Genomic DNA, 16,331 nt, shown 5'->3' on the forward strand with positions numbered 1-16,331 from the left:
CATTTGTATTCCAACAAACAAACCTCTCATTAAAAGATAAAGTAATGGTTATAATTTATCTATTTGGCTGAGAGGTCCAAATAAAAATCTCACAAAACATTAGAATGGCCAAAACAACACAACATGCTGGGTTTCAATATTAAATGCCAGAATTATGAGGAACAGAAATTCTTCATGGTCATTGTCTATGGAAAAAATGAGAGTGGAAGAATGAAAAAGGTTTGTGTGTTGTAGACAAGTGGTGTTGTCTGTTTGTTGTGTTACCTCGTCTGTTTGGTCCAGTGTGAGAGCTGGGGAAGATCTTCTACACACACTCAGATGATGGCAGGGGTAACTGATTCCACTGACGGCAAGAGTCATCTGTACAATCATACAACAACAACTTTAAACCTTCTACACAATAAAACAGACAATCAACATGACTCTGTCATTTACACAAAACAACCGTGTAATCATGCAAGAGAAAATAATTTACAAATACAAATCTCAAATATGATACTATTGTTCCACCATTATCAGTATTTCAACAGCCAGAAGCAGATATCTGGAGTGCAGAACTAATATACTGTGTGTGTGTGTGTGTGTGTGTGTGTGTGTATGCATGTATGTGTGTGTGTGTGTGTGTGTATTATATATATATATATATATATATATATATATATATATATATATATATATATATATATATATATAACACATATACACACACACACACATACATACATACACACACATACACTTACTGAGCACTTTATTAGGAACACCTACTTATTCATGAGATTATCTAATCAGCCAATCATGTGGCAGCAGTGCAATGCATAAAATCATTTAGATATGGGTCAGGAGCTTCAGTTAATGTTTACATCAATCATCAGTCTGGGGGGAAAAAAATGTGATCTCAGTGATTTCAACTGTGGCATGATTATTGGTGCCAGACGGGCTGGTTTTAGTATTTCTGTAACTGCTGATCTCCTTGGATTTTCACACACAACTCAGAATGGAGCCAAAAACATCCAGTGAGCGGCAGTTCTGCGGATTAAAACGCCTTGTTGATGAGACAGGTCAACGGAGAATGGCCAGACTGGTTCAAGGTGACAGAAAGGCTACGGTTACTCATATAACCACTCTGTACAGTTGTAGTGAGCAGAATAGCATCTCAGAATGCACAACACATCTGCTGAGGCACACAGATGGTAGGGGCAGAATTTGGCGCCAACAGCATGAATCCATGGACCTAACCTGCACTGTGTCAACAGAACAGGCTTGTTGCGGTGGTGTAATGGTGTAGGTAATGTTTTCTTGGCAAATTTTGGGCCTGATAATACCAATCAATCATTGCTTGAATGCCACAACCTATTTGAATATTGTTGCTGACCATGTCCATCCCTTCATGGCCACAAATCTTCTAATGGCTACTTCCAGCATGATAATGCACCATGTCACAAAGCAAAAGTTGTCTCAAACTGGTTTCATGAACATGACAATGAGTTCACTGTTCTTCAGTGGCCTTCCCAGTCACCGGGTCTGAATAAAAAAATAAATAAAAAAACACCTTTGTGATGTGGTAGAAAGGATGAATGTGCAGCTGAAAAAATCTGCAGAAACTGCGTGATGCAATCATGTCAGCATGGACCAGAATCTCAAAGGAATGTTTCCAACATCTTGTGGAATCCATGCCACAAAGAACTGAGGCTGCTTTGAGAACAAAGGGAGGCCCTTCACAGTATTAATATAGTGTGCCTTCCTAATAATTTGCTCAGTGTGAGTGTGTATATACAGTTGAAGTCAGAAGTCTACATATACATAGGTTGAAGTCATTAAAACTAATTTTTTTAACTGCTCCACAGATTTCATATTAGCAAACTATAGTTTAAACTATAGTTTAAAAATAAACTTTTTATAGTTTTAAAAGTCATTTAGGACTTTGTGCATGACATGAGTCATTTTTCCAACAATTGTTTACAGACAGATTGTTTCACATTTAACTGACTATATCAAAATTCCAGTGGGTCAGAAGTTTGCATACACTAAGTTAACTGTGCCTTTAAGCAGCTTGGAAAATTCCAGAAAATGATGTCAAGCCTAAAAGGCACTTAGCAAATTAGCTTCTGATAGGCTAATTGGAGTCAATTGGAGGTGTACCTGTGGATGTATTTTAAGGTCTACCTTCAAACTCAGTGGCTCTTTGCTTGACATCATGGGAAAATCCAAAGAAATCAGCCAAGACCTCAGAAAAAATAATTGTGGACCTCCACAAGACTGGTTCATCCTTAGGAGCAATTTCCAATTGCCTGAAGGTACCACGTTCATCTGTACAAACAATAGTATGCAAGTATAAACACCATGGGACCACGCAGCCATCATACCGCTCAGGAAGGAGACACATTATGTCTCCTAGAGAGTGCAAATCAGTCCCAGAACAACAGCAAAGGACCTTGTAAAGATACTGGAGGAAACGGGTATACAAGTATCTATATCCACAGTAAAACGAGTCCTATATCGACATAAACTGAAAGGTTGCTCAGCAAGGAAGAAGCCACTGATCCAGAACCACCATAAAAAAGCCAGACTACAGTTTGCAAGTACACATGGGGACAAATATCGTAATTTTTGGAGAAATGTCTTCTAGTCTGATTAATTTATTTTTTTTAACTGTTTGGCTATAATGACCATCATTATGTTTGGAGGAAAAAGGATGAAGCTTGCAAGCCGAAGAACACCATCCCAACCGTGAAGTATGGGGGTGGCAGCATCATGTTGTGGGGGTGCTTTGCTGCAGGAGGGACTGGTGCATTTCACAAAATAGATGGCATCATGAGGAAGGAACATTATGTGGCTATATTGAAGCAACATCTTAAAGACATCAACCAGGGATGGAACATGGACACCATGCGAGGTTCGGATGTGTAAACGGCGAGCTCTGCGCACTTTGCTAGTTTTAACACTTTTAATGTCATAAACTGGTGAAATTCGATACACTCTTCGCCATAATTGTTCCACGAGGACAATATGTCAAAGAATTCAAAATCCTCAGGCTCTGGAGACATTAAAAGACACTTACGTGCTCAAGCTGACAATCCCGAGCAGCAGGCCCCGAGCCCGGGAGTCGATTTGGTCGGGGAAGTGCGGGAAATTCGGCGATAAATATTGAACAAGTCGGCAATGTGGACGTAAATCATTGCTGACTTGGTGGATCGCGCTGTAATACGTCGATCGCTCACTGCCATGGAGACGAAATTGTGGGGGATGTCGAGAAACAGACAGATTATCTGGAGTCATCGGAGTGGGAATTATATGTTAATCCGCTAGGGACTAAGGTGGATTTGGAGCATGTCTGGGAGAAGTTGGAGGACTTGTGGAACCGTACCCAACGGAATAATGTCCGTATTGTTGGAATTCCTGAGGCCAAAGAGGGTCAGGATATGGTAAAATTCCTGGACAGGCTCTTTCCAAGTCTGCTCGATATAACAGGCCATAAACTGGAAATCGAGCAAGCTCACAGGGTTCCGGCTCGGCGATTTGCTGAGGGAGACAGGTCCCGATCAATTCTGGCCAAATTTCTGAGATCATCCGATAAAGATCTCATGTTGCGTGAGGCAAGGAGTAAAGGAACGCTTTCTTGGAAGAACCACAGGATTTTCTTGTTCCCAGAATTTGCGAATTCGACAAGAGAGAAAAAAGTAATCGATTCAAGGAATGCAAGAAACTCTAACATCAATGAAAGGTCGCTTTTGCACTGATGTTCCAGGACAAATTGAGAATAGATGCTAAGGATGGCCGTAAAACATTCACATGTCCCCAGCAAGCGATGTCCTTCATAAAGTCAATGGAGTGAGTACGTTATTTTGTGGTACTCAAGTTGCAGCCGAGTGGACAGACTCAATGAACATTCACTTACGAGGAAACTGAGTGCCTTTTTCATTTCTTTTTGTGCTGGTTCCGCCTAGCGGCTGGAGTTTGTTTTGTGGAGTAACACTTCTTTGGGACAGTTGTGTGGATGAATCTGCACGTTCTTTGTGCTTATGCCTCCTATTGGCTGGAGTTGGATTTATATATTATCTTTTGTTGTGTAATTCTGTCTCACAAAATTTGTATTGAGCAATCCGACAGCAAAGTTGTCGCAGGGGATCTCGTAGGCGTACATGGACTGTTTGAGTTTAGAGGGAGGGATGCCAGTAGGTGCTGTCATGCGTGGGGTTAATGCGCATGTTTTTTTCTGTTTGTTTGGTTCAGGGGGAAGTTTGGGCTTTGATTGTTGCACTAATGTTGGAATGTGGTCTTATTATAATTTCGTTTTGACACACAATCTATTTTTTCTATTATGTCAAAATGTCAAGTGTTAATATGAGTGGACTGTCTCTCTCCACGTGGAATGTGAATGGGTTGGGGCACCCCATAAAAAGAAGGAAGGTTATTTCTCTTAAGCGTAACAAATATGATATAGTATTTCTTCAAGAAACGCATCTTTCCCCGCCGGATGCTGAAAAATTTGGGAAGATATGGGGTGGAGGTGTTTTCTTTAGTACTGGCTCAAGTAAAAGCAGGGGAGTCATTACACTGATAAGTAAGCATCTATAATTCAAATGTCTCAAACAGATTAAAGATAAATTAGGAAGAGTCATTATTGTTTTAGCAGAAATTCAGAGGCAAAGTCATATTTTGGCTAATATTTATGCACCTAACGTTGATGATCAGGGCTTTTTTATAGATCTTGAAGGGATGTTGTAAGCCACTGGCTGCCCTCATGATATAATATTGGAAGGAGATTTTAATATTTTGATAGACTCAGTCTTGATCATAGTGAAGCAAAAGTGTGTAAGCCCCCTACAGCATCATTGACGCTTCACAGGATGTGTAATAATCTTGGTCTTACAGATTTTTGGACTCATCTGGTAGGGACTATACATTTTTTTCATCAGTCCATAAGATTTATTCTAAAGTAGTTTTATTTTATTTTATTTTTTATATCCAAGTCCCTCATTTCATCTGTTGTTGATTGCTGATTTGGCAACATTTTAGTCTCAGATCAGACCCTGGTGAGTTTAGAGGTGTTGCAACATATGGAGAAATGGAAATCATATAGTTGGTGATTTAATGTATCCCATTTGTAAAATCCTGAATTCCAACAAATGTTAAAGGCTGAAATCAATGTTTATATGGAGACCAACTGGTCCTCAGTATCCTCTGTGGGCATGGCTTGGGAGGCACTTAAGGCGGTTCTTAGGGGCTGGATCATACAGCATGCCTCATTCATCCAAAAATCCAAAGCACAAGAACTCGTGGAGTTGGAAGGGAATATTAAAAGTGTTGAGGCAGAGCTGAAGCGCCGAGTGTCACCTGAAGGCCTCAGAGAATTGACCCGAATGAAATACAGATAAAATACTATTTTGTCACGGGAGGTGAAGTTTTGGCTATTCAGAGCAAGACACTCATATTTTGAGTTGGGGGACAAAGCAGGAAAACTCTGGCTAGACATATAAAAGAGAGAGAGTCTTTTTCTAACATTCCCTCAGTGAAATCTGCTGGTGGTGAAATATTTACCTCAGCCATTGAAATTAATAATGCTTCTTTTTTTTGGGGGGGGGGGGTGGGGGGGGTAATTTTCTCCCCTTTTTCTCCCCAATTTGGAATGCCCAATTCCCAATGTGTTCTAGGTGGCGCAGTGACTCGCCTCAATCTGGGTGGCGGAGGACGAATCTCAGTTGCCTCAGTTACCTGAGACCATCAATCAATGCATCTTATCACGTGGCTTGTTGAGCGCATTACACATTATAGCGACCACGAGGAGGTTAACCCAACATGTCTCTACCCACCCTAGCAACTGGGCAAACTGGTTGCTTAGGAAGCCTGACTGTAGTCACTCAGCAAGCCCTGGATTCGAACTTGCGACTCCAGGTGTGGTAGTCAGACGTCTTTACTTGCTGAGCTACCCAGGCCCCATTAATAATGCTTTTAAAGAATTATATCTTGATCTCTATAGTTCCATGTCTTCGTCTACTGATAAGGATATTAGAAACTTTGTGGAACCATTAGAACTTCCTATACTGACACCTGAGCTAAAAAATTCCCTTGATTCCGAGATAACCTTGGAGGAGCTTGGCGAGGTAATTAAGGCCTTGCCTACAGGCAAGGCTCTGGGGCCAGATGGCTTTGCTACTGAATTTTTTATATTTTATGCTACAGAATTGGCTCCACTTTTGCTAGAAGTTTATCATTAACAATGGAAAGCTTCCGCCAACCATGACGTAAGCCCGGATCAGCCTGATTCTTAAAAAGGACAAAGATCCAAGCGAGTGTAAGAGTTACCATCCAATTTCCCTGATCCAGCTAGACGTTTAAATATTGTCAAACATTTTGGCTAACCGATTAAGTAAAGTTATGACATCTCTTATACATATAGATCAGGTGGGGTTTATTCGGGGCCGTAGCTCTTCTGATAACATTAGGCGTTTCATCAATGTGGTCAGTGGGGAATGATCAGACTCCGGTTGCTGCCATCTCTCTTGATGCTGAAAAGGCATTTGATATTGTAGAATGGGATTATCTTTTTAAGATTTTGGAAATGTACGGGTTCGGGAATACTTTTATTTTTTGGATTAAGTTACTTTATATACACCCGGTAGCGGCGGTACAAATGAATGGATTAATTTCAGATAATTTTACTCTGGATAGGGGCATCCGGCAGCGTTGCCCTCTTTCCCCATTATTGTTCTGTCTTGACATGGAACCATTAGCAGCCGCGATAAGAAAGGAGGATGATTTTCCAGGGGTGGTGGCGGGAGGTGTGGCGCCTAAGCTTTTGCTTTACGCAGATGATATTTTATTATTCGTCTCCAACCCTACTAGATCTATGCCTTGCCTCCACAGAATTATTCATTCCTTTTCTAAGCTCTCGGGATACAGAGTTAATTGGTCTAAATCTGAAGCTTCGGCTCTGACAGCACACTGCCCTGTAATGGCTTTTCAGACAGGCGGCTTCCAGTGGCCCAAACAGGGCATTAAGTATTTGGGTATATTATTCCCAGCAAATTTGTGTGATTTAGTTAGTTAATTTTGACCCCTTAATAAAAAGCTTTTCGAGTGATGTGGACAGGTGGGCTTCATTACATTTATTGATGATTGGGAAGGTTATATTAAAATTAATTGTATTCCAAAATTCAACTACCTGCTACAGTCTCTCCCTATAGATGTCCCCCTCTCTTTTTTCAAGCAATTTGATTGCATAGCGAAGACTTTCATTTGGAATGGGAAACGTCCCAGATTACATTTCATTAAGTTGCATAGGCCGATTGAAAAAGGTGACCCAAGAATTTGTTTTATTATTATTAGTCGTGTAATGGTACATGTATTTGTCCCGAACTGTCACGGTACTGACGTCACGGTTCGGTGCATGCAGTCAGACGAAGAATACATCCGAGTCAGTCACAGGCGATCCACACTCCAACCCAGAAGGGGGTGCGCATGGTAATGCAATGCTGTTTGCTAACTGCCACAACAGGAAAAAGAGCAGAAGAAGAGACCATCTATGCACCAACCCAAAACAAGAATGGCTTCTCCTAATGCACAAGTTTTATTTTTCATTATTCTATTTATTTTGTACTCTTATAACACAAGAGATGCTTTTCAGTTTTGTAGCTGATTGTTACCAAATACTTTTTGTTTTTTATCAACCACAAAAAAAAAAAAATGGCCTATGCAAGAATGCATTCTGTTTACTGCTTAGTGCTTAATACACTAAAGGAGGCTGTACTGTACCAATTACCTCAGGGGGGAATGCCGCTAGGTGGAACAAACTGTAATCTTCACTACTATCTGTTCAAAATAAATGAAAAGAAACCTAGCATTTGGGATTTGTTGCTTTTTCCTGTTGTACTGAACTCGTATCGAACCGTGACCCCAAAACCGAGGTACGTACCGAACCGTGACTTCTGTGTACCATTACACCCCTAATTATTATGCATTCGGTCTCAGACATTTGGCTCATTGGTCGCTTCCACCTGAGAGAGCCCCTCCCTGGTTTTGTATTGAAAAGTTCTTGCCCCTATTTCGCCATTGCAAAGCCTTTCTAACAAACTAATCTGAGAAGTTAAGTTACACCCCGTTATCTCGCATTTGCACTCGGTATGGACAAAAGTGTCCAGAGTGCTTAATTCTGACAATTATTTAAATGTTGCCTCGAGCATATGGCTGAACCCAAAATTATGTATTAACAAGTCCCCTTTCTGCTGGTCAGAGTGGATTGTGAGCGAGGTTAATACGCTCGGTGACCTTTATGAGAGTGGAGCGTTGAGATCCTTTGAAAATATGGTTCAACATTTTGGGATTCCCAGATCTCAGTTCTTTAGGTATTTACAGCTGTGCCACCTGCTCTGTACTATTTTTGGGAGTAGCATACACCCCCTAAAGCGGCAGATACTCTGGGAGTGGTGATAACTGCTTTTGGAAAAGGTCATGAGGCATCAGTGTATTACTCCCTGCTAATTCAGAGTCTGGGGGACAGAGCTTTAACTTCTGTTAAGAGATTATGGGAGAAGGATTGAAACTTGGTATTGGAGGAGGGAGTGTGAGCTAGGATTATAAAAAATGTCAAGTCTGCATCTAGAGACCTAGACCTTATTCAGTTCAAGATTTTACATCGATTCTATTGGACCCCCTCTAGATTGTATAGGCTTGGTCTTAAAGTCACACTCACCTGCTGGCGATGCCAATCAGAAAACGGAGACCCAACCCATGTTTTTTGGTGGTGTGTTAAGATCCAAGAATTTTGGTTGAAGGTTCAGAGTTTTATGTATGATGTATTGGGCACTCAAATTTAATTCTTCTCCAGACTCTGTATTTTAGGCGATGGGGCAGTCATCAATATAGGGGATAAACACATAAAAAATTGGGTCCTAACCACTGTTATGATTGGCAGACAAATTGTTTTAAGGGGATGGAAGTCTGCTGGAGTGCCCTCATTTCAAGAATGGTGCACGGAGATGGGGAGGGTGGCAGCTTTCGAGGTAATGTCAGGAATTGTGAAAAACTGAGTTTAAATGTATTTGGCTAAGGTGTATGTAAACTTCTGGCTTCAACTGCATGTGTGTGTGTGCGTGCGTGTGTATATATGTATATATCTCAGCCACAACATTAAAACCACCTGCCTAATATTGTGTAGGGCCCCCTCTATGCTATTCTTCTCACCACAATTGCACAGAGCGGTCATCTGAGTTACCATAGACTTTGTCAGTTCGAACCAGTCTGGTCATTCTCTGTTGACCTCTCTCATCAACAAGGCATTTCTGTCCATAGAACTGCCGCTCACTGGATGTTTTTTTGTTTTTGGCACCATTCTGAGTAAATTCTAGAGACTGTTGTGTATGAAAATCCAAGGAGATCATCAGTTACAGAAATACTCATACCAGCACGTCTGGCACCAACAATCATCCATGCGATTATCTAATCAGCCAATCATGTGGCAGCAGTGCAGTGCATAAAATCACGCAGATATGGGTCAGGAGCTTCAGTTAATGTTCACATCAACCATCAGAATGGGATGTGATCTCAGTGATTTTGACTGTGGCATGATTGTTGGTGCCAGATGGGCTGGTTTGAGTATTTCTGTAACTACTGATCTCCTGGGATTTTCACACATAACTGTCTGTAGAATTTACTTAGAATGATGCCAAAAACAAAAAACATCCAGTGAGCGGCAGTTCTGTGGATGGAAATTTCTTTTTGATGAGAGAGGTCAACAGCGAATGGCCAGATTGGTTCGAACTAGTTTACGGTAACTCAGATAACCACTCTGGACAATTGTGGTGAGAAGAATAGCATCTCAGAATGCTATTTTGAGATGTGGGTTGGTGCTGTTTTGGCAGCACGAGGGGGACCTACACAATTTTAGGCAGGTGTTTTTAATGTTGTGGCTGATCGGTGTGTATGTATATATATATATATATATATATATATATATATATATATATATATATATATATATATATATATATATATATATATATATATGTATGACATCAAATGGCAAACAAAATTGCAAAAACAATTCCACACAATATTTACTCAAAATACACAAAAATAAATGATAACAGAAATTGTGCATTTTCTGTTGACAAGGCTGTTGGTAGGTTCTGGCACTGGTTATTGGGCCAATATCAATTATCCCAAAATGGCAAAATATTAGGTTATATTGCAATTTATAATCTTGACTGAAACTAAACCAAGCTTTGTTTAAAATAAGATGAATGTCTCTTAAAAAGTATTATAAGTTTTCAAAGTAACCCAGTATATTTAAAGCATCCAAAAATGAAAATTCTGTCATTGTTTACTCACACTCATGTCATTCCATACTGGAACTGGTGACTTTCTTTTCTCCACACAAAAGGAGATGTTAGGCAGAATGTACGGGACTGACAACCTCAGTTGTCACTTTCATTGCATCTTTTTTCCATTCAATAAAAGAGAATGGTGACCGAGGCTGTCAGTCCCTAACTTGCTTTTGTGTTTCACAAAAAAAAAAAAAAAAAAGAAAGAAAGAAAGAAAGCCATACAGTTTGGAACAACATGAGGGTGACTAAACAATGACAGAATTTTATTTTTTGGGTGAATTATCCTTTTAAAACAGCCATCCTGAGTAAAGTTTGCACAAATCACCAATTTCTAAGCAGGGTTTCTCTGGCTCATGGCAGATATGAAGGTTCTGTCTTGCTTGGTGTCTAAAGAGCATCACATGCAGCATGCGTTGAGCTGTTGGTGAAGGCCTGAGTACCTCATTAACTCTCAGGCTAGAGAGGAAATGTCACCAGCACTCCACACTACTGGGACTCATTACAGATGCCTGCCCCATACACACACACATTCAACTCCCTGGAGCGACAGCACAGAGTTCTATTTTCTCGACTCACCTGACATTGCCACTTACACACTACATTCAAACAGCCAGATTTTACATATTAATTTCTAACATCTTAAAGAACATAGCTGCCTTTACTTTCTAAATAATGCAAAATGATACTACTTAGTCCACACAAACTCAGTCTAAAGTAGTAATAAGGAAACAGCAAGGGACACCAAACTGCAAGGGGCTCTGGAGCTCGATATCAATTTCAGGTGCTTTACCTAGCAAAAAAAGTTTGGTCCTGCTACAGCAGATCAGGCAACAATTGCAAGCCATGGTAAAAAAAAACAATTGTCAGTAGGGCTGAAATGATTAGTCGACGTTATCGAAAATAATTTATTTTTTACAAATCAACAAAAATATTAGTTGTCGAATTGTCATTTGATCTCATTTAACGTAACATGAGATCACATTAAACTCTAATGATGAGAGCAGCACTGCAGTTCGCGCCTGACTGAGGAGAGGAAGAATTACACAGCTCACAGTCCAGACGCACTCCAAACTTTCCAAACAGCTTCAGGTGATGTAGATCGCAAAGTATGAGCGAATTATAATGCAAAAATACAAAATAAGTACATACAGAAACACTCTCGTTGTGGAATAAGTGGGGCTGCCGTTCCACTAAAGCAAAACTTGCGTGTCAAGCGTCTTTAAAAGGAAACACCCTGGCGTTACATTTTTAATGTTCAAATAATATGGAAGCAGATCATGTAAATAACTACAAACTCCAAAACTCTCTATGCGGTCAGTGCTTCTATCAGTTGCTCGAATGTCCTGATTTAAGGGGGAGAGATTGAAACTGCACCCGGCTGAGGCACACTGTGTCGCAGGGATGCTTGTCCCTCGAGCGCGTGCACTTAATGCAGCTAGATTATAACGTGATGGCTCGTGACTTATTGAATTATAATATATGTGTCACTGTGCATTTCTTATCGTGAAGAAAATTGGCAATACGCAGCTTTATTAATAAGAGCAAGTTTGTTTTTTTGTGAGTTAAAGATGGACTGAAGTGAACAGAAAGGTGAGAGAGGGTAGCCTTCGCCCCATTATACACTGCAATAAAATACGTTTTTGAATTGTTTTCGTTTTGGCTTGTTTTCCAATATAAATATCTAAAACTCCTTTAAAACAACGTACATTTTCTTTAGCAGCTATACTGCAGAAGAAAAAAAAAAAAAGAATCTGAGAATGTTGAATATAACATTAAAAATACAAATTTTAAATATCTAAAAATCCTTTAAAAAAAGATGCATTCACATGAGAAGCAGCATATAAGATATTTAGACTTGCTTTTAGAGAGTAGATCTTGAATATAAGTATATTTTGTATTTACTGCACTTGCAGAAATATAACCAAGTGAAAAAAATACACTTATATGCAAAATACACTTATATTTAAGATACATTCTCTTAAAGCAAGTCTTAATATCTTATATGTTGTTCTCAAGTAAATGTATCTTGTTTTAAGTAGTTTTAGACCATTTTAAATGGAAAACAAGACAAAAACACTTGATAACAATAGGTTTTTTGCAGTGAATTTCTTTAATGAATTAAACTTAATAAAAAGTATTTTTTCCCCTTAATTCAGTGAATGTAATTTAGAGGTATTCTTAAAAGATGATTTTGTCCTCATTATTAGTAAGCACATTTATTACAACCTTTCAAGTCAAGGTACAAGCTGAATAGTCGGTTAAGAGCTAGTGATTAATCGTTACAATAATCACTGAATAGTCTAATAATTGTTAGATTAATCGATTATCAAAATAATCGTTAGTTGCAGCCCTATTTGACAGACAGAGAACAAAAGGGTTTCCATACACTACTATTTATCTCACAAAGTCACACAACCATGTTTATTACAGTATATCCAAAGCTAAAGAAAAATAATAACTGGACAAATGTCAAAAAGATAAGGTGCCATGGCCTAGCGATCAGCACATGTGCTCAAGACATTTTGAACTGTGAAGTTCATGCAGGAAGCAAAATGTTTGAATATGACCTTTTTCCTTCTCTCTTTCCATGTCTCTTTAACTTCTCTGTCAAAAAATAAAAAGTAAAAAGAATAGCACCTGATATTAGGAAAAAAAAAAAAAAAAAAGAGGATAATAAAGTGGGTTTTAACAGATTTAAGACATAAACATGTATGTCAGGTCTTGGTATTGGTTAACAGACATAACAGATTAAAGCATAAAGAAGCTTCGGTTTAAGCACCATAATATCCTATAATGCATCCAAGAGAGGATTTCAGAGGGTGTCAAGTACTTCAACATGGCGCCAAATCCCCCAAAACACACAAACAGACACAACAAACTCTCTCTTTTGTTATGGCCCACACAGAGAGAAGAATCACAGATAGTGTTTCTTGTCTGTAAGGACTAATAAAAGACAGATTGTCTATACAGAAAGACAACATGCAATAATGCCAGATGTCATAATTTACTGTTTAGATATTAGATGATTATTTTTCTTTGGAGAATGAGTTTTTAGAGGCCATAAAAATGTAAAATTCACGGTGTAAATGCAAATCATATGTTTTCCAACATGTAAAGCTGTGGTGTGCATTCCCGCATGGCAAGCAGAATAAACAAACAACCAACGCTACAGATTAGACAATTGTGTCCGCTTGATTTTGACCTGTGTGGTCAGTTATGTACTATGTACTAAATAATGATAAGAGGCCATATCTTTATAGCTTTATAGTACTTGAAGTGTATTTGCTACACTCTGTCTTATACTTCTTACAGAAACACAAATGAAACATGCAAAAACAATAGCAACCTCTCAACAATTAAAAGGCATCACTCATCTGCTCTCTAAAATGCACAGTTGAGTGCATACGTTTGCATCCCCCTTGCAGAATCTGCAAGTTGCATTTTGTTTTTTGTTTTATTTAGGACTGCCCTGATGAAGATATTTGACATAACACATATTTATATCCCACAAGACAAAATAATATCTGAATTTACACAAATGATCCTGTTCCAAAGTTTACATCCCCTTGGTTCTTAATATTGTGTGTTGCTTCCTCGATGATCAATGTATGTCTTTTGTGAATGCTGTGCATGAGTCTCTGCTTTGTCCTGAGCAATGAAACTGCCAACTGTTCTCAATAAAAATTCTTCAGGTACTGCACGTTCTTTGGTTTCCCAGCATCTTCTCCACATTTGAGTTCTTCCCAACAGTGGCAATATGATCCAGTTTTGACACTTTTTTTGACAATTGTGGGACTGATACAAAGGTGCAAACATTCATTAAATTTTTTATAATTTTTATGTTATAATCTGGTGAAATTTGATACACCCAGTTACACATTTGCTCTTTGAGGCAAAACATGGCAAAGAAGTCAAAATGCTAGGGCTCTGGAGACATTAAAAGACACTTACGTGTTCAGGATGAAAGCTCCGACAGGCCTACAGAGGAGAGGAGATCCAGCATCAGCTGTCCAACATGTCGGGGATGTTGACGAAGGTTCTTGCTGACTTGGAGGATCTCGCTGTAATACGTCAATCGATTACGGCGATGGAAATAAAATTCAATTTTCTGGAATCTTAGGAGGGAATTAACTGCTAATCCGCCCGCGACCAAAGTTGACTTGGAACATCTCCTTGAAAAGCTTTAAGATTTTGAGAATAGAAGCCACAGGAATAACGTTCAAATTGTTGGAACTCCTGAGCATGAGGAGGGCAGAGATATGGTGAAATTCCTAGATGAGCTTTTCCCGAGTCTGCTCGACATAACAGTCCACAAGCTGGAAATCGAACGAGCTCACAGAGTCCCAGCTCACAGATTTGCTGAGGGAGATAGGCCCCGATCGATTCTGGCCAGATTTCTGAGATCATCCGATAAAGATCTTGTGTTGCACCAGGCGAGGAGCAAAGGGTAGCTTTCTTGGAAGAACCATAATATTTTCTTATTCACGGACTTTGCGAGTTCGACGAGAGCAACGCGATCGGTTCAAGGAATGTAAGAAACTCTTACATCAGCGAAAGATCACTTTTGCTCTGATGTTTCCAGCCAAACTGAGAATAGAAACGAAGGTCGGTCGCAAAGTATTTACATGTCCCAATCAGGCAAAGTCTTTTATTGAATCAATGGGTGAGTAAACCATTGGGTGTTTCTCATGTGAGCGGGTCGACTCGCTGTACTTACTCTGGTTTTTGAGGAAGCTAGGCTCATTTTGGTTTCTTTTTTCATTTGCGTTGGCTCCGCCAAGCGGCTGGAGCTTGTTTTGTGAACAACACTTTTCCTTAAAGAAACTTTTGCACTGACAAAAAATTACTTTCGCACTGATGTTCCCGGCCAGTTTGAGAGTGGACACTACGGATGACCGCAAAATATCTACAAGCTCACACAAAGGATGTCTTTTATAAAGTTGACGGATTGTGTAAGTCATGGTATATACTTTTATGCGGCCTCCGAGTGAATTGACTTGACCATCCGGGGAACCGGGAAGCCGGTTTTGTTTCTTTTTGTATTGGTTCCGCCTAGCGGCTGGAGCTTGTTCTATTGAATAACACTCGTTTGGAACAGCTGTGGATTAATCTGTTTGTTCTTCGTGCTTATTCCTCCTGCTGGCTGTAGTTTGTTTTGTTGAGTATTTTTACGGGACATTGGAATGATTACGTCATCCGTTGGACTCATAACAGCCGGCTCACTGAACATATCTGAATGGTATTATATCAGCTGGAATTTGTTTTGTGGAAGATTACACCTTTGAGACAGTTCTGAGAATGAATCTACACATTCTTTGTGTTCATTCTTCCTATTGGCTGGGGTTTATTTTACCAAGTAATTTCTGTTATGTAATTTTGCCTCACAAATTTGTGAGGCAAAATTGAGCAATCCGATGGCAAAGTGGTCGTGGGGGCTCGTGGGCGTTCATGGACGTTTTGAGTTTAGAGGGATTGTCGCCAGTTGGCGCTTTCGTGCGTACGTTTTTCTTTTTTCTGTTTGTTTTGTTCGGGGGGAAGTTCAGGGTTTGATTGTTTCCATAATGGGGAATGTGGTCTGCATAATTTTGTTTTTGACACACAATTTATTTTTTCTACTATATCAAAATGTCAGATGTTAATATGAAGCGCCTTATGTCAGCTGTGGTCCTCAGAGAACTGACCCGACTGAAATATAGATATAATACTATTTTGTCGTGGAAAGCGGAGTTTTGGTTATTCAGGGCAAGACAGTCATACTTTGAGTCGGGTGACAAAGCAGGGAAGCTTTTGGCTAGATATATAAAGTAGAGAGTGTCTCTTTCTATTATTCCCTCAGTGAAATCTGCTGGTGGTGAAATTTTTACCTCAGCCATTGATATTAATAATGCCTTTAAAGAGTTCTATCTTGATAGTTCCACGTTTTCATCTACTGATGACGATATTAGAAACTTTGTGGAACCATTAGATCTTCCTAAACTGACGATTGAGCAAAAAAACTCTCTTGAT

At 39.5% G+C, this 16,331-nt stretch overlaps 1 protein-coding gene across 2 annotated transcripts in view; it reads right to left on the reverse strand.

Annotated features, from left to right (window-relative positions):
* LOC127415252 (FAS-associated factor 1-like) overlaps window positions 1-16,331 on the reverse strand; it is a 131,519-nt gene that overhangs the window by 45,865 nt on the left and 69,323 nt on the right. For both annotated transcript variants that reach the window (XM_051653927.1, XM_051653926.1), the window contains exon 9: window positions 265-360. In XM_051653927.1, coding sequence (XP_051509887.1) covers window positions 265-360 — 96 coding nt within the window. The remainder of the gene's footprint in view (window positions 1-264; window positions 361-16,331) is intronic.

Source organism: Myxocyprinus asiaticus, chromosome 24, assembly GCF_019703515.2.
Source record: "Myxocyprinus asiaticus isolate MX2 ecotype Aquarium Trade chromosome 24, UBuf_Myxa_2, whole genome shotgun sequence".
NCBI lineage: Eukaryota > Metazoa > Chordata > Actinopteri > Cypriniformes > Catostomidae > Myxocyprinus > Myxocyprinus asiaticus.